Here is a 26,098-nt window from a genome sequence, read left to right on the forward strand (position 1 = left end):
AACCACCATCCCCAGTAATTTTCATGAAAATTGGTAGCAGTAGTAGTATTAGTAGAAGAAGAAGAAGAAGAAGAATAGGAAGAAGAAGAAGGAGAAGAAGAAGGAAAAAAAAGAAGAAGAAGAAGAAGGAGGAGGAGAAGAAGAAGAAAAAAAAGAAGAAGAAAAGGAAGGAGAAGAAAAATAATAAAAAGGAAAGAAAAGAAGAACAGGAGGAGGGGGTAGTAGTAATATATATGTAGTAGAAATATAAATAGTATGAATAGTTTTACTACTACTACTACTACTACGTTTACTATTACTTATACTACTACTGCTTCTGAAATAAAAAAAAATCCGCATACACACAAAAAAAATCCTAAATAAATTTTTAAATGACAATATCAACGTAAGAAAAATGCAGAATGGTTGATGCAAATTGAGTGGAAGAATACATTTTCGTTGAAATCTAATTTAATTAAGAATTCATCAAACATGAAACACACTTTTCAATATTTTACAAATTATACATCCTGTTTGAAACAAAAATAATCTGATGGGTCTGACACAAAATATCAAACATGAGTGACCAAAATACAAGTCCATTTCTACAAGTGAAAGTTTTTCCGACTTATGAATTGTCTAACACATGATGGCGCTAGACCGATTTCGGTTCTTTATTTGGAGAGTGTTTCGCTAAATCTAGTGGTTTCCAGTGAAGTTCCGATTTTCAACAGCTCATTTGCAACGGTATGAAAGACTTAAGGCAGTTCATATGAAGATTCGACCATCATTTTCCGTTTCCATAAGTCGCATATCACGGATCATACGCTTTAGAAAAATTTAAGTTAAATGTATGTGGTGGGTGTACCAGGCTTATAGGTCAAAGAGTTTAAGTTAGTCTTTTCATGGCATAGCTATAGCTTGTGCTTGTTGATACATCCTGGGTTGTTGCGGCCATCGGCCACCACCTTGGTTGGGGTTCTGGGGGTTCCAGCCTCCTGCCCCAGGTCTTTGTGGGTTCCATCCTCCAGCACCACCTTGACCTTGATTTGGGTTCCATCGTCCACCTCCTTGACCTTGATTTGGGTTAAATCGTCCACCTCCTGCGCCTTGGTTGGGATTCCATCCACCTCCTGCGCCTTGGTTGGGATTCCATCCACCTCCTTGGTTAGGATTCCCTCGTCCACCGCCGGCGCCTTGGTTGGGGTTCCAGCGCCCTCCACCTTGATTTGGGTTCTGATTACCCCAGCCTCCCTGACCGGCTCCTGCTCCTGCACCCCATCCTCCTTGACCTCCTTGACCTCCTTGACCTCCTTGTCCCCAACCGCCACGTCCGCCACCAGGCATACCTGGTCCCATTCCAGTTGATTCATTGAAGCCTCCTCTTCCTCCAGTGTTGATATTAGGGTTGACAGTACCTGCGGGTGAAATCTCACAAATAAAAGCAGCTGCCATGTTGCATGCTTGATGGCCCCACTTCGTTGTACCTCCATTCATCTGCATTTGTCCCGGAAGCGTCATACAGCGGCCGTTCCAGCGGAAGTTGGTCGGGTCAAAGGTTTGTCGAGGTTGTTGTACTCCTGGCCTCTGTTGTACTCCTGGCCTCTGTCCTGGCATCATTGGTCTGTTTGGTCCCCAGTGCTCGTCAAGGAGGGCATTGTCATAAACTTCTGTACTGTCCCAAGATGAGTTCCTACCTTGTCCTAGGCGGAAACCTAGCCAGACATTTTGCGGACGGAGCCTTTGGCCCTCTCCTATCCTATTCCCACCGAGAGGTTGTAATAGGTCAAACCTGAGCTTTCGGACTACTCTTCGTTCCTCAAAAGTTGTTGGGCAAGCCAGGTGACCGGGAGAAATTCCGTCGCATCCTACGAACTCCTTGCACATCTGCGAGGCCATGTCATAGGTCCTCTTGCCACCAAAAGCACGGTAACAGCTGTTCTCCACCTTCGTCCATGATGGCGGACACTGGGCCTGGACGGCAATTAAACCTGCAACCAAGCAGGCAAAACGGAGCGCTGCCTCCATTTTGGATTCAAATCAGAAAGCCTATTTATTTCTTGTCCTTTGCTTTTTAAGAGATTCCAGCTCACAACTTTGTCCAAAGCTCTTACTCTGACTGAAGGTTTAGCTCGAATGAAAGGAACGTAGCACGGAACCCATGGGTGCGGGGTCTTCTGCACACGGCCCGCAGCAAAGTGGGTGTTACCAAACTTGGTTGTCAGTCACTTCTCCCCCCATACCTCCGAATAGTCACGTAAGCAACGCCCATCTCTGAAGTCCCTCTCCTCTCACCTTATGACTCAGTCCGGACTCACGTGGTTTTCCCCCGTCTTCCGGAAAAGCGTAAAACGGGGTTAAAAATAGGGGGCAAAAATAGAACTCTTCATGATGTACGAAACCATAAGGTTTATGCTCTTTTTAGGCTGTTAAAGGAAACAGAAAAACATTGGACTACGTAACTCATCATTATCGTATGCAAAGTGTGAATAATGATCGGTAGTAATTAACTACTCTTAGTTGTGACCTCCGTTTCAAACGCAAGATGGAATTCATTTCTTGATTGCAAATTGTTTTAAACACACGATTTAATTCTTATCTTGTTTGCAGAATACTATACATGTTTAAAGACAATAATATAATAAAATAAAGTGAATCCCCGTACTCAAAACAAGGGAAACACCGGGCGGGAGATTATTTTGGGATGACATATTTTGCGACCAAGAAAAAAACATGTTAAACATGTTGAATGGTGCTAACTGCAGTTATTGATGCAGTTTAGCACCCTTAAACATGGTAGAGTTCGACCAATTCGGAAGGTGCGAATCTGTAGCCATACATTTTGAACGCAAATAAATCATTCACCCTATTTAGGTTTCTATGGAATCAGAAAATCAGTGATTACGTGTGTGTGCTAGAGACAATAAAGACAAAAACTAGTAAACGAGAAAAAAAAACGAATATGTAAAATAATATAATATAAGTACTGATCCTGAAGGGGAACCAGCCAATGGAAACAGCTTGATCGAATAGTTGAAATAATATAGACGGAAATCGGTTGTGCGTCGGACGGGACATGAATATTTACATTTTGTCAATGCTAAGTTTATGGTAAGAAGTAGTTTTGATCTATATACATCAACTAAAGATATGATGCGATTACAAAAGAACAGACATGCACATTTATTTCTGCAAGAATAATCTTTCTCCAGATAGAGGTAAAAAAACACAATTATAATTAAGTGACACCGTCCTCAAAAAATAGAATTTCATGGTTTATTTTAAATTGTATCTCGCAGCCAGTGACTTAATTGTACACTATGTAAATTAACAAAAAAAAAAAAAAAAAAACATGTTTATGATAATAAACCCAACGTCAAAATCCAAAACAAAATGTAACGTGAATAATTAGAGATAAAATTATATAGAAATAAAAAAATATGGACAAAGATAATATATTTCAGTGTTTCAAACATTATTCTAGAACTGTAGTATTTTTTAAAACTTATTATTGAAATCTTGAAAATTAAATACACACACCCTAAAAAAAGATTGAGTAAAAATTTACGCAGTATTGGGTAAAAAGGGAACACGAATATATGTCGAGTGGCTCCCCCATATTGGATAAAATTAATGTTTTAAGGGTAAATTTACGCAACATTGCGCAAAATTTTCAACGTATTTGGTCTAATTTTATCCAGCATTCATGCATCTTCTCATTTTACCTAATATTGAGCAAACTTTTTTAGAGTGCAGTCAGTGCTAATTCTAGCAAACCTATTACAATAACCATTTCAAACTTTAACTTTGTACAAAAGATGGAAATAAGCTTTGATTTATTTTCCCCCCGAATTTATAACGTATTTTATTATTTGGTTATTCATTCATCGTTATTATAATTGCGCGTCTTGCGAAGTTTTATCCAAAACAATGAAACTTGAGAGAGAGATAGAGGGAAAGAAAGAGAAAGAGAGAGCAGGAGACAGAGAGAAATGTAAAATCAATAAAGACCCAAGACGTGAAAGTTGTTCTTGCAATTTATTTTTGCATTTATTTCATTGTATTTTCCATTTGTGTACACATATATTAACCCCTCAAAAAAAAGTTTGGAAATCTGAGTTTGGCCATTAATTTCTCCCAACTTTAAATTTTACACAATACATATTTGACATCATTTAAAAGATCATTTAATTCCCTTTAAAATAATACCATGCTTTTTATGATCATGCCATCACGAAAAGAGCAGGATTCAAAAGTGTTGGATGAGGTCTGAATTGAAAAGCTGCAATACGAGCAGAAATAGTCATGAAGGGTCAATACGGAACATGATTCGTTTGTCCATGGACCCATGGTTTGTCTGACAGTAAATCCATTTAAATCAAGCCCCTGCTTCTTCATTTTTTATGTTTTGTTGTGGTTTATGTAGTGATGTTTCTGTGAGATAACATGGTTTGAGTCGTGGTTTGAAATACCCATGCATGTTTGTTTGTTACTTATGTGTTTGATTGCATGTTAATGTTGATATTAAGGTGCATGAAAACAATGAAAAGAAACCGCCGAGAAACTCACTCATCACCACGGAAAAAAGAACAGTGACTTTCAATATTGTTTCATTTTGCAACTTTTGAATTTTGACCTTGCCCCACATTTCAAGGTACTGCACCTCCATGCGAACCACAATCATATCATGTAGGGTATCATTCTAAAGAAAATTAAATGATCTATTCAATCATGATCTATTCAATTATGATCTAATAGTAATAACAGATTGATGTTTACTAAAAGCGAGGATGGAATATCGATCAAAGTCAGATTTCCAAACTTTTTTTGAGGAGTTTAGATTATCATGATTTTGTCTCCTTATCATAAGGAACAACATTAAGTGGTTTGTCATTAAATACAAAATATCTTGTCTCCTTATCATAAGGAACAACATTAAGTGGTTTGTCATTAAATACAAAATATCTTGTCTCCTTATCATAAGGAACAACATTAAGTGGTTTGTCATTAAATACAAAATATCTTGTCTACTTATCATAAGGAACAACATTAAGTGGTTTGTCATTTAATACAAAATATCTTGTCTCCTTATCATAAGGAACAACATTAAGTGGTTTGTCATTAAATACAAAATATCTTGTCTCCTTATCATAAGGAACAACATTAAGTGGTTTGTCATTAAATACAAAATATCTTGTCTCCTTATCATAAGGAACAACATTAAGTGGTTTGTCATTAAATACAAAATATCTTGTCTACTTATCATAAGGAACAACATTAAGTGGTTTGTCATTAAATACAACATATCTTGTCTCCTTATCATAAGGAACAACATTAAGTGGTTTGTCATTAAATACAAAATATCTTGTCTCCTTATCATAAGGAACAACATTAAGTGGTTTGTCATCAAATACAAAATATCTTGTCTCCTTATCATAAGGAACAACATTAAGTGGTTTGTCATTAAATACAAAATATCTTGTCTCCTTATCATAAGGAACAACATTAAGTGGTTTGTCATTAAATACAAAATATCTTGTCTCATTATCATAAGGAATAACATTAAGTGGTTTGTCATTAAATACAAAATATCTTGTCTCCTTATCATAAGGAACAACATTAAGTGGTTTGTCATTAAATACAAAATATCTTGTCTCCTTATCATAAGGAACAACATTAAGTGGTTTGTCATTAAATACAAAATATCTTGTCTCCTTATCATAAGGAACAACATTAAGTGGTTTGTCATTAAAAACAAAATATCTTGTCTCCTTATCATAAGGAACAACATTAAGTGGTTTGTCATTAAATACAAAATATCTTGTCTCCTTATCATAAGGAACAACATTAAGTGGTTTGTCATTAAATACAAAATATCTTGTCTCCTTATCATAAGGAACAACATTAAGTGGTTTGTCATTAAATACAAAATATCTTGTCTCCTTATCATAAGGAACAACATTAAGTGGTTTGTCATTAAATACAAAATATCTTGTCTCCTTATCATAAGGAACAACATTAAGTGGTTTGTCATTAAATACAACATATCTTGTCTCCTTATCATAAGGAACAACATTAAGTGGTTTGTCATTAAATACAAAATATCTTGTCTCCTTATCATAAGGAACAACATTAAGTGGTTTGTCATTAAATACAAAATATCTTGTCTCCTTATCATAAGGAACAACATTAAGTGGTTTGTCATTAAATACAACATATCTTGTCTCCTTATCATAAGGAACAACATTAAGTGGTTTGTCATTAAATACAAAATATCTTGTCTCCTTATCATAAGGAACAACATTAAGTGGTTTGTCATTAAATACAAAATATCTTGTCTCCTTATCATAAGGAACAACATTAAGTGGTTTGTCATTAAATACAAAATATCTTGTCTCCTTATCATAAGGAACAACATTAAGTGGTTTGTCATTAAATACAAAATATCAAAACGGAACCGTAATGGGTCATTTGTGTGTTTAGGTTGAACTTATATGAAAAAAAAAACAATTCAAGCCTCATACCAAAAGCATGGCTATGACCACTGGCGTGACAAGCCAAAAATCTCGAGAGGGACAAATATAGCGTATGGGGCAAAACTTGTAAAAAGCTGCAAGCGAACAAAAAATTTTGACATGTTTCTATTACAAACTCCAATTTCATGATAGATTTTGACATGATATTCAGAAAATAAAATCATATTTCACTCTTTTCTATTTTTTCCTTATTTTTTTCTTGGTCGTGAAAAAATGTGGGGCCCCGAAGCCCCTCCCCACCTGCATCCACCCTAGGCCCCGACCCCATCTGAAATGAACTCCATTATTGATATTAAAATTCCATTTGCTTCATAGTATCGTGTGTGACAGTCTATATCAGGTGCATATAGCACAATGATGTAGTGAAAATTCGTTTGGGCAGATTAGGATCATACAAAACAGCACCAATAAAAATAACCTGTGTGGAGTAATACATTCATCATAAGTGATGGCAATATGTTTATTTTAATCCTTAACACACCTTTATGAAAAAATATTTAATGTTATCTACCTTTATTTATTTTCATTTACTTAATCGTTTCTAATTCTTTTTATTGAAAATTCTACTTTTAGTTCACTTTTAATTTTCAGTATAATACAATAAATGTAAAATAAATTTTACGTTCACTATGTTCAAATACATCATCTCTTATGCTATTTCCTATTGATGCCTTATGAATATTAAAATGAATAAGCTGACGTCATTAGGATATGCTAATATCCTTTTCATTCGGGGGGTTCACGGGACTGACAGGGCCTCCGGTAATGAGCTGACACCAAAATAGATTTCTAATCTCTAGCCCTACTACTCCCGAATCATACGCCATCCTGTGCAGTGTGGATACACCCTGTAGAATTGAAATTAAGTATATGGGGCATCATCGATTCATGTGATGCACAATATTAAAATGTTAGAATTGATAGTGTGAAGGTGATTTCATATTGCCTTCCACACTGTGAATATTCTATGGGACACACTGTGGTACGCTGTGGGGTGTTTCCAGTAAGAATCCTCCACTAAAAATGTATAGAATTACTAATGATTTTGATTGAGATTGATGGAAGCCGCTCTATATAGATTGATTGATTGATTGATTGGATTGATTGATTGATTGATTGGTTGATTGATTGATTGATTGGTTGGTTGATTGATTGGTTGGTTGATTGATTGATTGGTTGGTTGATTGATTGGTTGGTTGATTGATTGATTTATCGATCGATCAATTGATTGATTGATTGATTCATTCATTCGTCCATTGATTTATTGATCCATTCATTCGTTCCTTGTCTGATTCTTTCATTCATTATTTGCATGATTGATTGATGGGTTGATCGAACGGTCAGTATATGCATTAATTAATTGATGCATATCAATCTGATTTTTATAATCCAAAAACATGAATACACTCTTGGTCGGGTAAAAAGATACCCAATATTTTGTAAAGTTTACGCAATGTTGCGTGGAAATAGCCCAATAAGCATGATAAGGGGTAAAACAAAGATAAATACCCTTTTTACTCAAAATTGAGTAAAATTTTACTCAGTGTTTTTAGAGTGTATTAATTATAAAATTATTCTGTAAACTCCTCTTCAATAATATGTAAACATAAAGAAAAAAAAACAGTATTTTTTCTTACAATTACACTTCTGTATGAATTATCTTAAGAACACATTTATAATAAATTATAACCGTCTTTAATGTTTAAAAGTATACGAAAGAGCAAACATTAAACTGTTTTATGTTTTTAGCCTTATACACTTTTTTTCATTATATCCTGTCAAAGGAATGAAGCACTAAATCAAAAAAATAATTATGTCGAACACTCGAAACAAAGACAATTAACAATAAATAATTGATAATATGGAGCCCTACAAAAGTAGTTCCGACGTTCGTCATTAAATCAGTGTTCTGGGATCAAATCCAACCAATGAGTATAATCAAGGAGATATCTCCTTGGTATAATGAATTGTTTTACTAAACACGGAAACATACAACCTTAACAATCCGTTGCAATCGACAAGGATGGTGTTTTAATATAAAGCTATTTGTAATTTTCGAAACGACTTGATAATGTGTTTTCATCAATTACTTCGAATTGGCACATGGTCGATAAGGTGCTAAGACGACGAGCGAATTATATCCGTCATTATAGGCCTACACCTGTTCAGGACCTGTTCAGGTGTTAATGAACCTTTTAGGAAATCACCTTTTCCTGGGATAATTGATATTGTTTTTAAGTGTGGTGCCAGTTTTGACAACATGCAATTGATGAAGATTAGCAACGTATTCAGAGAACTCTTACACGCATCTCCTTGTTAATATTCAATTGAAAATATTATGTATTATATATCGGTGGATTTGTAGGATGCTCAAACCTTGACTTGCTTAATTTGAGTAATATACTATTAGTTGCTACCATTGTCGGTTTTGAAATATTTTTTTAATTAACGTTGGTGATTTATACTCTTATTCTATTTCTCAATACAATTATTAGTGAATGCATATTTTCAACATCATCAAAATGGTTAAGATCATTATTTTTTCTATATTCGTCCTCATCGTCAAGACATAAATACAATAAAAAACCGAGAAATCAGAAATGAACAAAACAGTATAGTATAGTACTTATTTTCCGAATAAAAACACATACGAAAAATGCAAAACAGATGGATAGCCCATATTCAGTTTAGTCGACATGACTATACTGTTCTTCTATAGAGGGTCCATATACAATAAAAAGTAAACACATATGAAAGAAGCATACCATAAACGGTAAATCAAACAAAATAACAAAAGTGATATCATATATCATTTTACTAATAAGAAAAGATCATAAAATTCAATAGTTTGGCAAGAATTTACACGAAATATTTTATAAAATTAATTCACCTGTATGATGATCCAGATATAAGAATCATAAGGAGAGAGAGAAAAAATATGTATGGACCGTTTATCACAAATAATGTTAATCTCACATGTTAAGTCTGAAAAAGGTTATCATGGACAGCCAACCCGTTCTCCCCCTTTCTTAAGCCCATGTTTCAAGGCAGTTCTACAGACCCCCCCCCCCCTCGCATTCCCATTTCAAGAGGGCCATACCTGGTTAATTTTTAAGCTCCTCATTTCAAGAGCAATTTCCGTTATGAAGGGTATGGTTTCAGATTTGGGGGGCCACACATCCCTAACCTTTCCAGATCCGAGTGCCCCCCTCCACCAACATGACCAAATTGTCATTCTTATTGAAGTTATCTCGGTATTATATTTTTGCAAGATCTTTTTCCAAAATCTTAATTAGGATCGCTACCTTTGCCAGAGTTTAGTGATGAGTTTATATATTTTTTTATTTGCCGAGGATTCCGGCAATCAAACTTGAACTTTTGATATTCAGGCAAAATATTGAAGCCAAAATGAAAAGCTAAAGCTCTCAACCACTCAAAAGTCCGTGACTCGTAACCCACAATGCACCATTCAATTGAAAAGTGCAATATGTATATATTTTTATGGCGTCCTCAAATGAAAAGTAGATGAAAATCAACAGTCTTCTACTAATCTTTACGACATTCATTCAAAATTATTTTGACAGAGATTAAACAGATACAGAACCTTTCCAAAAAGTCTTGTTTCATAGCTGTTTTCCCATTTTTGACCGAAATTACAAAATGCTTTGAAAAGGGTGTGAAAAGGACTCATTCCAAGGCAAATGTGTCTATAGCAGGTCAAGTGTTGTATATTTGAGGCCGCCGTCAATTACAAGCTTAACCGCTCACGATGGCGGTCTCCTGCGTTCATTGAATTTTGTTAATGTTCCTTTTTTTATTATTAAAATGTTTTTTTTTCAATTATGTATTATACTTATATTGTATACATTATGGATTATTTTGTATATTACAAACAATGTAAATATTTTTGATAATGTATTGTGAACGCAGAAAAAAAAATAAACAAAAAACAAGAATTATCGTATTTGATTTGATTTGCCTTTTTCACGTACATGTATTTAAAGATCACGTATTTAATATCATCTGCGCAAAAAAAAGTGATGACATACGCATTCATCTGATTTACGGGGATATACCAACATTCAAGGGCAAGTCCACTCCATCACAAAAAAAATGATTTGACTACACGAAAAAAATCATCAAATCAACACTTTACCTTAGAAATATGTTATTTTATTATTTACTGAAATAGATAACCGGTTCTTTTTCGTGAAATTACATACCCTTGTCACCATACAAGTAGATGTGAAAAAAAATGAAAATGAAAAATAAAAATCCATATTTCATTGTTCGAAAGAGAAATCTGAAATATAAATTCTCCAAAAACTAATTTTGCCCAATTAATCATGTGCTCGGCAGCCACTGTGCAACGCCAAATCAACGATGCTCCGTCCCTTCATGTTGAACGTCAAACAGGGTAGCAGCAACTCTCCTATTTTAACGTATTTTGGTCTGACGCTGCCGAGGCTTGAACCCCCGACCTCCCGGTTGTTAGACGGACGCTCTACACTGTCCAACTGAGCCATTACGAGCTAAAAAGCATAAAAAGCTAACTTTTACGAATTAATAACATTTAAATTCATAATTAAGATAAAAGCAATTTTGATAAAATAAGGCATTTGTTAAATGTGGAAAGCGGAATGATATTAAAAAAAAACATGTTTGAAAGGGGAAGAAAAATCGATTGTCTTTGAGCTTGACGTGTAACCACAGACTTGGGTCTTGGTCATAGAAGATTTATGATGTTAGTACAGAATAAAAAGGGGGTTACTCTGGTTATGACAAGACAGAAAATATATTTGACCCCTAGACAGAGGAACATATCATCCACCCCTCCCCTGGGCACCCTTTCCGTACCCATAATCCACGCCGGAAGTCAGCGGTTTCCCCTAGACCAGATATGCTCCTCTTGGTCATGACGTTGGAACTCTTCGAAAGACCCAGTATAAGGTCAGGAGCTATTTTAAACTGAATTAATCGCATATTTTCTGACTTGTTGCCAAATTTGTAATAGGTCAGGCCGACCATACAAATTACTTAAATTACATTTCAAAAATTGTGGGGGAAAAAATCGTTAATTTGATATAAGTTATAAATAACCATTTTGCTGAGTTGTTGCCAACGTTTGCTTCCGTATATCGACCTATAAATGATATTTTAACGAAGTTTTTTAGCAGACGGCATGGGATGTGTGTGATTTCCCTTATACTGTGTGACACATTCAACATGCTTAAAGTTGAGTGAATAGGATTAAACACAGGAAAAACGTTATTTAGGTTTAATCATTTCGTGATGTTTTTTCACTGCATTTACAGAAAATTTGAAAACACAAGACTCTGAAAGCATCGGCGATACATATATATATTTAGGAACATTTCTACCAGGAGTGATACTATAATCGCTACAATTTCAGTATCACATACTTCACTTCTGGTCATAAAAAAGAGGTTTATTAAAGAGAAACATTATCTAAGAAAGTTGTTAATGAAATTCAATGTCGATGAATCGAAGTATCAATTGGATTATAACTTACAGTATTTTGAATCCATTAAAGGAGAATGAAACTCTTGGAGCAAGTTAGCTTTTGTGAAAGCAGAAAAATCAAAGAATAAGATCAACAAAAGTTTGAGTAAAATAGGACTAGCAATGGAAAAGGTATGAGCATTTGAATGTCGAGATCACTAATGCTATGGAGATCCTCCCATTGGCAATGCGACCAAGATCTATGATGTCACAGATGAACAACTCTCCCCTTTTGGACACTGAAAATATACCCCAAAACATCTCTTTTTGCTTATTCTAATCATATGACAAACGATTCATCAATGATATAATGTTGTGAAACCTCTGTACTTGTACTCTCATAAAGAGAACACCTCACCTTGTGATAGACTCTCTAAGAGTGAGAATATAAGTGAAATAAGTACTAAAGTAATGAGGGAGTTGTACGTGTGTGACATCACAGATCTTGGTCCCATTGCCAATGGGAGGAACTACATGGCATTAGTGATCTCAATATTCAAATGCTCATAACTTTCTTATTATTCACTCAATCTTCCTCAAACTTTCACCAATATGTTTTTTTGATTTTTCTCTTTGATATGGATTCAGCTGGTTTCAAGGGTTTCATTCTCCTTTAACGTAAAATGGGTTTACATTACTCATAAATTAGGAATGATAATTAATTACAAGTTTGAGCCCTGAAATAGTGTCTTAACGAAAAAAGATAATGATGTATGGGGGGGGGGGCAGGGAAGGCAGACGCATCAATCATTTTAGGGCAGGGGTGCAAGCTTAGCGATCTTTCTCCTCTCTGAAGACCGCTACCCTGAAATTGTAGTAAAAGTATCATTTTTTTATATAAAACATGATCACATAAAACCAGATATTGAAGAGAGTTGTAAGGGTGTGACGAGAAAAAGTGATACGGTAAAAAGAAAATCTCGGATTCGATAGGAAATTTTGTTTCAGGAAACCGCGTCACTTTGCCTTGAACTTGGTAAACAGGTAAAGTAAAAAGGGGGAAGGCAGTTCAAGGTTGCAATATGGCACTGGGGATATAGATAAGTTGCATGTTATAATGTCTCAGTGTGTTTAAAGGGAATTGATAGCTTTATCCAAGCTTTTCAGCTTGAGATAAAGAAATTGTTAAACGTACTTTCTGCTTGTGGTAATGGTCATAATGTGAGTTAGAATATGATTCAACAAAATGGCAAAACATTAAGTTATTCATATACATAAACATATATATATAAGTACGAAATATCTATTGTAAAAAATATATTTTCTCAAATATATTCCGAAAAAGTTATCATTCAGTGGGGAAGACAGGACTTTTTCAGTTAGTCTTAATAAAATACAAGTGCACACGTGCTTACTTCGAATGACGATTTCTTTTTTTTTTTCAGCGTAATCGCGGTAATGGTAATTACTTAAATTAGATTTGAAAAATTGTGGGGGAAAAATCTTTAATTTGATATAAGTTATAAATAACCATTTTGCTGAGTTGTTGCCAACGTTTGCTTTCGTATATCGACCTATAAATGATATTTTAACGAAGTTTTTTTAGCAGACGGCATTGGATGTGTGTGATTTCCCTTATACTGTGTAGATACAAATTATTTTACATCGTTCGGTCTCCGTAAACTAGGTGAACAATAGATCTTTATCAATGTATTTCTTATCGCCTAACAATTCTAATGTAGGGGCGGGGGGGGGGACTAGCACAATTAGATGATTGTTTGTACATTTGTGAACATGCTTACTGGAAAGAAGGGCGACCGAAGCCTCTTGAGCTCCGCGGTAACGCGACCCATGTAAGCCATAGGTTATTGCAGTTAACAGGTTAACTCCAAACTTCATTCATGTCAACTCATGCCATGACTGCACATATTTAAACAAAAAATTATTTCTACAGAATAATGTGAAATTATATGACCAACATAATGGTTATCAACAAATGAAGAGTTTGGTTGTAAAATGGGTTAGGTCCATTTTGGGCCATTCCGAGAAAAAAAAAAATCATTTTTTTTTTAATTCTCACTTATTGATAAATTCTTATGAGAAACTAAATTGTCATGATGTACTACTCTACCATGTGAACATATTTGGGTATAAGTGAAATCTCCCTGTCTTCAATTTTTTCTATATATTTTTTTCAAAAACTATGATATTAGACCTGACCTCTTTTGCAAGCAAACTGAAATGAATCAAATCTCTTATGATTAAAAAGTGATTTTTCTTTGCCACTTTTATTCACGTTTTCATGTGAATTTCAAATTTTCTTTGGTATTATCAGAGCGACTAAAATTCTATAGGTTTTGAGACAAAAAAACAGTAAAATTTGCGAAAAATGGACCTAACCCAGCTCTTCAGAAGAGTTCGGTTTGCAAAAGGAGCTAGGTCCACTCGAATAAAATGTTTTTTTATTCTCCCATATTGCAATATTCTTATGCGAAACTAAATTTTTATGATACCCTACCATGTGAACATAAAATTGGTTATAAAATAAATCTACCTGTCTTCAATTTTTTTTAAATATTCTTTTCCAAAAAAAAACTCTTTGTGGACCTAACCCCTTTTGCAACCAAACAGAAATGGACCTAATCCCTTTTGAAAAAAAAGTGACTTTTCTTTCATTTTTGTTCACTTTCTAATGGGAATTTCAACTTTTCTTTGGTATCATGTTATAGAGCTACTAAAATCTATACATTGAGACCAAATAAAAAAAAACAAATTTGATGAAAAATGGACCTAACCCCTTTTGCAACTGAGCTCTTAATCATAATTATTTTTGGAAATGAAATACATACAGTCTTTTCCATAAAATTAGTATATGAAAAAAAGCAGAAATAGAAATGTATGTATACTGTTCATGGTAGTTGATGCAATTATATAAACATAATTGAAATCATTTTCTGCATCATTATACATAATTAAAAGAAGAAAAAACGAACAAATGGAGGAATACATATGTTAGTCAAAAGCTTTGCATGAAAGAAAACAGGTTGAAACATAGCTGGCGCTCTTTTGATTGTTTTTACGTAAACTTTCCCTGTTGCTCCAACTGAAATCATTATCATCATATCATTATGGTCACTAGTATTTGTATAATTATTGTTGTTATAGCCATTATTATTATTATCATTGTCTTCATAAACATTGCTATAACCACCACACCAAAATCAGTATTAGGTTTCTCTTCTCATATATCTTGAAGTTTTACGTACTGGCTTCAGTAAGGTAAAAAAATAATGCTGTTGATAATGCTTTGATTGCCAATAAAGTTTTTATTGTTCGCTCAAATTTTCGACGGTCGTCCGTCTTCTTCAGGAGTTTACAATGTGTGGAGTTTACAATGTATATATATATTTACATATTCAATTATATTTCTAGTCGACCTGAACACTTCTTTCTATCTCATCATTAACCATTATACAATCACAAAACCATATCAAACCCTTTCATTAACTTTATGCTATTTCAGGGTACCTAGTTTGATTAACCTCTTCGACTATTGTTTCCGTGGCATAGCCAATAATTATTGTTAATTGATTGCATTAAACGATAATTAAATGATGAACACATACTTAATACCGCATATCAAGCTTTTCTGGCAGACCCTCAACTATAGAGTAACAAAACATTTTGTTACAAATTATTGTATTGTAAAAGAATCTTGTTTCTTCGTAATATGTTGATTGTTTTTTGTATTCAGGTAATCGTGAAAAAAAAAATGTGGTAAAAGTGATTAGGGCATATTTTAAATAACGTATATTTTTTAATCGTTTTAACTATATATGATAAATGCGCAAAGAATGAACTATATCCGATATTTTTATGAACGAAATTGCAAACGTTTATTTGATAATTTTATTTAAATCAATCGATTACGTACAGACAACTGGAGTCTAGCCATAATTCATTTTTGTATATATTATTATTTGATTCTTAATGATGTCATTATAATGATCATTATAATCATCATCGTGCCATACAAAGATTTAAATTGACTTTAGACATGGTCTCAAACAAGACCTGGTTGTCTTTAGGTCATCACTTGAATCAATTGTTAGCTTATATAATCAGTTAGCTTATATCTTAAAGTATTGTGTGTGTGTGTATTGGGAAGTTACGTAATGAGCCATCAATTTTTGACGGGACCAGATTAGCTGAACCGGCAAAAATCATTATTTTTAAACTGGAAGCAAGCGAAGCGAGTGAGCAAATATTTAAACATCTTTAAAAAAAAAAAATAATTTTGTAATTGATTTTGACATAATATGCAGAAATTAATATTTTTTCACCATTCTCTCTTTCCCTTTATTTTCTTTTCTCTTGTTATTGTTAGCCATTATTTTATTAATTTTTTTTGGGGGGGGGAGGGGGGCAAGTGCCCCAATCCTCCCACGTGTACGCAACTGGAGTTAGGTATGTGGGGGTGGGATGGAGTGTGAGTGTGCGTATATGTCTGGGTGTCCTGTGTATAATCTGTGTGATTAGCATAACGGCTAATGTTTGGAATTAGTATTCATTTGAAGTAAGGCGAGACATTAGCGTGATTAGGCCGCAGTCTAAGGTTAGACGACTTTTGAGAAAACAGGTTGATATCAATACCAGTCTGTATAGTCCAGACAGGTCATGTCTTATTTTCTCAGGAATACTTATTCTTCCTTTTCTTTTTCAATCTTCTAATTTGTGAGCAATTATTTTAAATTGCCTTATTCAAAAATCTTCTTAATTATCTCCTTTCAGCTATACAGAAAAAGTTTGTATTAACAGATATTATTGTGGCCAATGTTGCTGTTGTTGTTCTTCTTCTTGTTCTTCTTCATCATCATCGTCATCACCACCATCATCTTTTTCTTCTTCTTCTTATTTTATTATTATTATTGTTATTATTATTTATTATTATTATTTTTATTATTATTTTTATCACCATCATTATTATTATCATTATTATCATTAGGAGCAAAATTACAGTTTATATTACTGTTTTTGTTGTTTCTGTATATGAGGAGGAATATTAATAGAAAGACTAGGACTATCATTATCTGTAATGAGCACAATATTACTAAAGCTCGAGTGAAAAATTCTTACGAACAATTTCATTTCGATTTCTACTTTAGATAAGTAATTATAAGATCAATAATAAATCACATTATAATCTTTACAGTTATGATATACAAATTGTATATGATCTATATATTTTCATTATTTATTATCTTTAATTTACCCAAATAATCCAAAATAAACTTACATAGGCCTTACATTAATCATAGACTTTTTTCATGTTTATTGAATTATTATTGCTAATGAAAAATCTTTGAATAAAAATGATGAAACATCTATTACAGTTTTCCAAAGTTTATGGATCAACATTATTTTCAACCTTTTTTGTTCACCAAGTGAGTCATAATTTGAACTCAACAATTTTGTGATTCCCAATGCTGCCGACCTTCAGATAATATACTAATCATAAGACCCAAAGGAAAATACTTGAAATAAATGCTATTCAAAAGTTTTGGTGACCTTTGAATAAATTCGGAAAGATATTACAGTCTTATCTTTTTATTTCATTTGCAAAGTCTTGTACTGGGTGACACATATTACGTATGGGGAATTAAAGTACTAACTGAGATTTTAGGGTGAGCCTTGGTGTCGGTGTATGTCATAGAATATAACTAGGCATATCTTGAACCACATGAGGAACATTGCTCAGGAGGCCCCATAGTTATGCACACCGTATATTACAGATTCCTTATACACATGGACACCCACATTCGCCTACACACACCCTCACCCCTACAGGAAGTCACACTCATTATGGGTAATTATGCGCTCATCCCAAAGCCCCTGACTCAAGTTTCCCTTTCGGAACCCCGGCTAGGTCTGGATGTGCGTCAATCTTACCAAACCCTCTCATTGGTCAAAAGTGTAAAGCCCACTTTGGGGTTTTTGCACACTTCATCTGCGCATGGGGCGTGCCCTGAGCTTACTCGACCACGCCCCCATCGGAATACTGAGCTCGGGGAAGGGTTACGCCTTTTGTGCGCGAGGTTCGGAGGTACGGCTAGGGCTCTCATTCGAGTTTGCTGGTGGTTGTGAATGCATCAATCCCATTTCTTCTTCAGTCCGAGAATCAAGAAAGAAATATTGTACCCAGATTGCCACAGGTTTGAGACGGAACGATGAAGGGACTTTTGCTTATTTTGGCTAGTCTTGTAGCCATTGCTACAGGTCAAGACTGCCCTGCATACTATGTCCGGAGTAGCTCCGGTGCGTCATGTTACAGGTATGTTTATACATTTTAAAGCTTTTATTATCCCAAGGATAACCGTTTCTTCCAGTTCCCAATATTAAACCAGCATTCGGTGATAACTGCGTACCTATTACATAAAGTAGCTTACCAAATGTGTATGGTCTGCAGTATTTAAATATAAATTTTTAATAAAAGCCGACGCCCTCACAAAATCATCTCTTCCGGGCAAGGTGACTTTGTGGATCGAGAGTGGCAGTGCTTTGAGGAAAGATTAAAGTTTTAAAAAGTATAGCAAGGAGGAAGTCACATTGACCTTGTTGATGAAAATTAAAACCCGAAGAAAAATACCTCGTTGATTTTTACTAACCGATTTCCTTGCACCAAATGCCAATACATTTAAAAAAGGCATGTCCCTAAAAAATCAGCTTTAATTTCCACTCGAGAAATAATATCTCATGCTGCTTAACTCTATCATAATGACATAATAACATGCTCTAACATTTATAACATATTTATGCAGCAAAATGATCGCCACTAACCTTTTTCCACGACTAATGTATATCTTGACGCTTTTGGAACAAAACTTTTATTTCCAAAGACATGTAGGTACAGAGCCAAAATTTAGGTATAATTGTACCGGTATACTGGTTTCCATCGGTCTCGATCAGCCAAGAGGTATCGTCACGGCTACTACCGATATTTTACTGAGCCAATATAGCTATCGTTTAAGAAACGATACCAGCTTCCGGTTTCGAATCGCTCACTCTTGCGCCGCCATTTTTTTTCACTCTCTCTCTCATACTACAATGTGCAGATATGGCAGCGCATTTTTTTTCTCTTCTGTCTTTATAACCTTTTTAACCTAACTATTCTAACGTCTAAAAAGATTCTTGATATATTTTGTGTGTTTCTTTATGTTGGCTCTCTAACAATGATCTTTCCTCCATTGTTTTTTAATCAAGTTTATCGAACATTATCGCTCCCCTTCCCTCTTTTCTCTCTTGCTATTCCAGTGCCCCCCACGCCCCCTCTCTCTCTCTCTCTCTTTCTCTCTCTCTTTCTCTTTGTAGCTAACATGAAACGTCTTGCCAGGAAATTGTTTGCTTTATTTTTGGATGTTGTTCTCTATGACGTAATAAGAAAACCAGTAGGTTAATTCTATTTTGTTGATTTGTCTCTATTTTGTTTAATGATTTGCTGTTTTCGAAGATATTTCTAGTTTCAAAATGTTGTTTGTATTTTGTTTTGACGGGCTTTACTCAATGATTTGTGAATCATCGTCCACCTTTTTAAGAGATTCCTCTTTATGAATTAAAAACAGCAACAACAAAAAACAATCAACGACTTTGACAAAATTAGTTCATTCACCAGATGAAACGTTGAAGACTTGAATAGTTCTACGGATTGACGTCACAGCTCAATGGGCTCAAGGCTCAATTACTTTTTTGTGGGAGGGGTTCAAGATCGTTCTACGCATGCGCGAGGATGGCCTTCGATGCCAGTCGCCTACTCTCAAAAGGTAAGATAATCACTCTTAATTCCTTTCTCGGTTAATTTTACTCATGTCTGGTGTGATGTTTCCCTTCCTCTTTGTATTTTTTGTGTTTTTCCTGGTCTTGTGTAGTTCACTTTGTCACATTTTCCCTTTATTTTGTTTTCTCTTTGTTTTTTTTCTTTATGTTTCTTGGTATTGTGCATTTCACTTCATCTGTTTTATTTTGTTTTGTTTTGTTTTCCTTTTTATTTTTCCTGGTATTCTGCATTTCATTTGCCTTGTTGTCTTTATTAACAGTTGCTTGTATGTTCTTTGTATGCGACGTTTTCCTTTCAATCGACCTATTTCAACCTATCTGATTGGCTGAGTTTTATCTTCACTTTGGAATCTGGATTTCTTTTAATGTTTAACTTTCGCTCCAACAAATCTCATTTTACTAAATCTGGATTTTTAGTTTATTTAGTTCGACTTACTTGAATTCAAACCTGTCAAATTACAAACAATAAATGCCAACAAAATTGATTTTAAGATTCACTCATTTGCCAATCTACTTCACCATAATTACCCTCTTTTTACCCCTACCCCTCATCAACATCATTTTCCATCCTATATTTTACACATTTCTTATATTTTATGAAAAGTGGCCAAGGGCATACTTCGGAGAGAATTTATTTATTCATTTATTCATCTATTTATTTATAAATGTATTTATTTAGTTAATTATTTAGTAATTTATTCATTAATTTAACTATTCCATAGGGTTGTAAAATCTATTTGTTTTATATTTTTATCGGCGTAATAAACGTAAATTGATTTATTAAATTAATAATACATATTCAACAATTTTTTTTTAAACCAATCAGAAGCATCTTTTAAACGCAACTGATTATGTGACAGAACCCTTCCATCTGTATCCCTTCTCTAAGGTCAAAAGTCATGGTAGAGTGGTATAGGACGACTATAATGAGAAGGAAAGGGGTTCTGTCCTCTGTTCGACATTTTTTGTATTCCCATAGGCATTTATCAGCTTTTCTCTTTCATCAATTTAGTGGAGGGATGCGTGATAAGCATTAATAATAACAATGTATATTATTACGCTTTTATCCTCTTATCCACTCTCTATTTACAGCCCCGCCCACCAGGCAGCCCCATTCTACCACGTCCCGTCCCGGCGATTTATTCCTTTTCTTATTTCATGATGTTAATGCTACTTTTAAGCACTATATTTCTTTCTGCCAACCAATTTGTGTATACTTTATTTTCTTTTTTATTCTATATTGTGGGTTTACCCGCTTGCACTTTAGCACATTCCAAAGCCTAATTCTGCTAACTCTTTGTTTCAATATTTTCACCTTTCAAACGCGGCAGAAACATAATTAAAATTGCGGTAATTGAGTTTCATGTCCTTAATGATTTTATTTAAGAGAAAAGTTAAAACGAGTTTTAGACGAGCATACAAGGGCGGATCCATAATTTTCCAAAGGGGGAGGGAACGTTTTCCCGACGAAAAAAAAGCATCACAAATGTTGATTGTAGCTCTCAAAAGGGAGGGGGGGGGGCACAAGCCGGCTGTGCACCCCCCCCCCCCCCCGTGGATTCGCCAGTGGAGCATGCCTACCTTTTATACAAAGTATGGCAGGATTTTTCGATTTCTTCTGGGTTTTTCTTTATCCATGCACCTAAACGTTTCTATAACAAACACATCCATAACAAAGTATATTTTGTTTATGATTTCTTCGCATTGGAATATCTTCTCCATCACTTATTTCATTATAATCTATCCCATTTTATGTTTATTTTCATTTTGTTATTGGTGGCGTCGCATCCACGGGTCGCTTAATTTTTTAAGGCATTCCAAGAAGAGCTATGAATAAAGAGAGTTCGGCCTACCAGGATACAGTGGGTATACCAACATGGCGCATAATGCTTTGTAAGGCAAGCCCAATTTAAAAGAAATTATGTCATGCTGCTCACCCATTGAAACCGGGTTAGCCAAATGATCGCCCTCTCTCGGTAAGCTGTAGAGATGCTCATTGAAGCCGACGCACACTTCTCCAAGTTCATCCGAAAATATTTATGAATATCAAGTTGATAAACCTCGTCAGTAAAAGGGATTTTATTAAATGCCCTTTCCAAATGTAAAACGAAAATCACGAGAAAATTATCCGTTTTATCCATAGCTTACTTTTGAAACTGTTTCACCAAACTCTAATAATTAGTTAATCATGTGGAGCTAGTTATCATCTACGGGCATATCCTAATGAACAATGAAGAACGTTCTTCCTATACCGCGCGATCGGGGTGTTTTCTTTCGACACAGACATGGCAGAGAACGGCTATATTCTCCCTGTAATGGTCCCCTCTGGACAATGGTTACATTAATGCAAATTTCGATTTTGTTGGATTTCGAGTGACATCGAAGTTCAATAATGGCAACTTACAATCAATACTAAATTGTATGCGACAGATCGAAAGCGTTCGGGCTTAAATGCGTTAAATGTGTGTTTTCGTTTCCCGTTTTCGAAGGTGCGATATAGATATATCTCTGACGGATATATTAAACAATATATATATATATACATGATTTGATTTGATATACATTTAATATCATCTTGTAAACCCTCTCATTACCTTCGTTATTATCATCATTGCCGTCATCGAAACCATTACCATTTTGTTGTTGTAATGTCAATTTTTTTAAGATCTCATTTTGTTAGCTGTGTTTCTTTATTTTCAGGAATAACACTTGTATGCAGTAATACTATTTAACATGTTTAATATCCGTTCTAATGCTTCAGCCTCACCGGCAAACCGATCCCAGACCGACTAAATCCTAATATGCTATTTCCAATGGGTCAGTTTGAAGAAGGTTTCGTGAATGTGGCTGTACCCAGCTAAGCATGTTTGAATGAAAATGATTGTATTACCCTGACATCCTCTTTACAAGCATGATATCATATCAAGAAGATGTTTCTGCATCAGGCAATAATATAATGTCTCAGAAATCTTTGATGTTCTTAGTTTCTACATGGGTCAATAATTTAATATCGCTATGGAAAGCAAGCGTCAAAGTATTTCATCATATATCATACTTCGATAGAGTAGAGTGATTTAGTACTTTGATTATGACTGTCATCCGTTAGACCATTATAGTTACAAAGCAGCATATGGTATGAGTCATAAAGTTCGCCGTTCGTATAGGCCCGAGTAAAGTGCTCTCAGGCGATGGCTTACGCTTGTACGTGGATGATCAAATTTATAAACCAGGCGTATTTTTTTAGGGGAACACTGGGTGATGCTAGGTGATTTCAAACTTAAGTCGGTCCCTGCATCGGTCTCATTTAAAGTTTGATGATGTTTATGTTTAAAGTATGATTCACAAACACTTAATGAGAGTTTATAAACATAATGTTTGACTGCCTCATGTCTTTATGACGTCAGTCCCAAGCTTCGGGTAAGGGTTTATAATGTGAATTATATCATCAAGTATTATCCATTATGCCCATCTGACACTGCTCTAAAAATTGGTTGAACCTTATTTCAATCTTCTCTGTCAATACCAATGAATTGTGGCGCAGTTGGCTTTCCATGGTTAAACTGACTTGAAAATGAACAAAATTGTATATCTATAACTTGGGCAAAAGGACAGGTTCTAGTCCAGACATCAATACATGTACACAAATTGTAAAGTAAATATGAAACAGTCTAAGAGAAGCAGAAAACGAACTCATATACAGCAAATTTAATTGATATACACAGTATGAGTTAATAGGAATTTCTTTGGAATTACCATAATATAATGTCATTTTAATGTTATTTAACCATAATATCTTCCACTTGCAGGTATTTTAATATTCCACTGGCATACCAATGGGCCAACGAGTTTTGTGAAATGGTTACCCCGTGTGGAAATGGTCCAGCTGTCATGGGTTCATTAGCTGCTCCAAAGTCTCCTCAAGAAAACATGGAAATCTACCAACTGGTGGCCAGTTTCTCACAGGACAATCAAATGAATAGGGAGGTCTGGCTGGGATGGAAAAGCCATTCTCCTTTCAACTGGGAAAACGGAGCCCCTGCGTTTCCACATGGATTCTCAGCTTTCGATGGCGGCCAGTTTCAGGGTGGTGGTGCTTGGCCTGTAAATCCAGGAAACCTTTTTTCGGCACAGTCAGCCTTTGCTCCTGTCATGCGACGTGAATTTGGTACAATTCCAGGGCGAGTTGATCCAAACGGTAGGAGGATACCCCCAATGGAGGGACCTATCTGGTACATCCAGGAACTAACAGGACACGAACATGCTTTTGTCTGCGAAGTTCCTGCAGGACAGTCGTTACTCGTGCCACAACAACCAACGAACCCAAACTTTGGCAACCGACCAAACCAACCACCTTCTAGACCTAACCGACCATCTACCCCGAACAATCCTTTCGGCCCTAACCGCCCAACTACTCCGAACAATCCTTCATTTTCCCCAAACCAACCTGGTACTGGTAATCCACCAAATCCTAACCAGCCCAACCAACCCAACACGCCCAACCAGCCCAACCAACCCACCAGGCCTAACCAGCCCAACCAACCTCAGCCGCGTCTATTCCAATAGGTTCTTCTGGGTCAATGCCGCTTCCCTCAAAGATCGAACATTAACAGGGGTAATCTTGTTAGTTGTACAAATGCTGATACTGCTTCATTCAGAATATTATTGTGTCGACGTCTTTGGTGTATGTAATTGGTCGCTTGAAAAGAGATTTATTTTTCTCAGAAAGAGGAGCATGATGGAAGTGTCTGATCGTTCTTTTATGCAACTTCAGCAACAAAAAAAAGAAAATGATAAACGTGAATCCAGAGACTGAAAAATACCCCACCCCCTTTTTCAATTTTTCGTTAACATGGTTAAAAGTGATTTCAATCAGTCCGTCATATTCTATTTAAGCCTTTACCATAGTTTATGGGCATGACTCAGACCTAATTTCAAGAGTTTTTTTTAATTTCTAATCCCAGCTAAATTACAGTTCATAGCGCATCTTCATTTGCATGAGATATTAGCGATTTCAGTTATAGGTAAACACGTTAAACGATAAATTGAACTAACGCAATCAGATAGACCTCATGCAGTGACATCGCCTCGCCGCAAGCTAAGAGGGTAAAGACATTGCCTCGCATGTATTGGTGATCTGCAAATGGCGCAACCCTGACAACTCTGTTTACGCGTTTTCCTATATCCTCTGAGGGAGGGCGCTATGAGATTATGACGTCATATGCATAAGGTCTATTACAAGCTGGATTTTTTTTTTGGAAAATAATGATTCTATGCCAAAAGCCAGGAGACATTCAAAATGATTATCTATAAAAACTATTTCTGATTTAAGGAAATTATAATTTAAGATAAATAATTCTATCTGGGAATTTACTTTCCCAGCGGAAATTACTATAATTTTGTTGTCGACGTAAAGAATCCGAAATATCTAAGTTTTTAATGTTATTCTTTAACTTGATGCCAAATATAATTGCAAACATTATCTAAATTTACATATTTTTCTTTACTTACGTTACGGCGATTGATAGATGCGTGCATTATATTCATAAAACCATGTAACAGTATATACTCTTATTAGCTGTTGGCGTCTCTGTCTTTCCATTGTGTTTTGCCTTCGTATAGTTGACAAACTTCATTTTCTATGTTTTCTTTTTCATATTTATAAACACTCGCCTTACAATGAATGAAGACTTCAATAAAGATAATTCGTACTGTTTATATCCAATTTGCCTTACTTGTATTCTTTGTTGTTCTTTGAGAACCCCATGACTCCGTAATTCAAGTTGAGACTCCCGTAACACAAAGGTCTGCGATTAATCGTACGCTTGATTTTCACAATTAATTATTATAGGGCCTACATCATTGTCAATGCAATCAATCGTTAAAATAATTATGTTCTAAGATGATTGCTAAGCTTTGTGTTACGGACCCTAGATTCGCCTCCTCCATGTCCCCGGTCCATGTCCCTCTACGATTTTCGACTGGGGTTTGAAGAAAGATAGTTCGATCAACATTGCTAATCTATGCACACGAACACTCTTCTTTGCGCAAGCGCAACGCTAACTGCTTTTTATTGGCTTTGGTGACATTATTTGGCCGAATGGCGTTGGCTCCGTCAACAGGACAGGTCACACGGCTGAGAAAAGTTTAGGATTCTAAGTTCTTTGGTGAACTGTTCTTGGCCATTCCCAGGGAGAGGGGAGTTTCACAAAGTTTAGGTGTGACGTACATGTAGAGTAGTTCTCAAATTTCAGTCTGTTTTCGATGTAAAAGTATCACTGTTACCGTGTTTA

The 26,098-nt window shown here is 35.1% G+C and overlaps 2 protein-coding genes across 2 annotated transcripts; one reads left to right on the forward strand and one right to left on the reverse strand.

Annotated features, from left to right (window-relative positions):
* Positions 1 to 415: 415 nt before the first annotated feature.
* LOC129283114 (fibrinogen alpha-1 chain-like) lies at positions 416 to 2,112 on the reverse strand. The gene has a single exon (XM_054918952.2). The coding sequence runs from the start codon at positions 2,005 to 2,007 to the stop codon at positions 883 to 885; it is 1,125 nt and encodes a 374-aa protein (XP_054774927.2). The 5' UTR covers positions 2,008 to 2,112; the 3' UTR covers positions 416 to 882.
* Positions 2,113 to 18,097: 15,985 nt separating this feature from the next.
* LOC135157904 (41 kDa spicule matrix protein-like) lies at positions 18,098 to 25,523 on the forward strand. The gene is made up of 2 exons (XM_064115057.1): positions 18,098 to 18,309; positions 23,615 to 25,523. Exons 1-2 carry the CDS (start codon positions 18,206 to 18,208, stop codon positions 24,369 to 24,371), a joined length of 861 nt encoding a protein of 286 aa, XP_063971127.1. The 5' UTR covers positions 18,098 to 18,205; the 3' UTR covers positions 24,372 to 25,523.
* Positions 25,524 to 26,098: the final 575 nt, after the last annotated feature.

This window comes from Lytechinus pictus, unplaced genomic scaffold (genome assembly GCF_037042905.1).
Source record: "Lytechinus pictus isolate F3 Inbred unplaced genomic scaffold, Lp3.0 scaffold_20, whole genome shotgun sequence".
In the NCBI taxonomy this organism is placed as follows: Eukaryota; Metazoa; Echinodermata; class Echinoidea; order Temnopleuroida; family Toxopneustidae; genus Lytechinus; species Lytechinus pictus.

Bases quoted from the DNA above. Each gene is read 5' to 3' on its own strand.
- LOC129283114 (XM_054918952.2), bottom strand. From the start codon at position 2,007: ATGGAGGCAGCGCTCCGTTTTGCCTGCTTGGTTGCAGGTTTAATTGCC.
- LOC135157904 (XM_064115057.1), top strand. From the start codon at position 18,206: ATGAAGGGACTTTTGCTTATTTTGGCTAGTCTTGTAGCCATTGCTACA. The intron at 18,310-23,614 runs GTATGTTTATAC...TTCCACTTGCAG, and splicing joins TCCGGTGCGTCATGTTACAG to GTATTTTAATATTCCACTGG.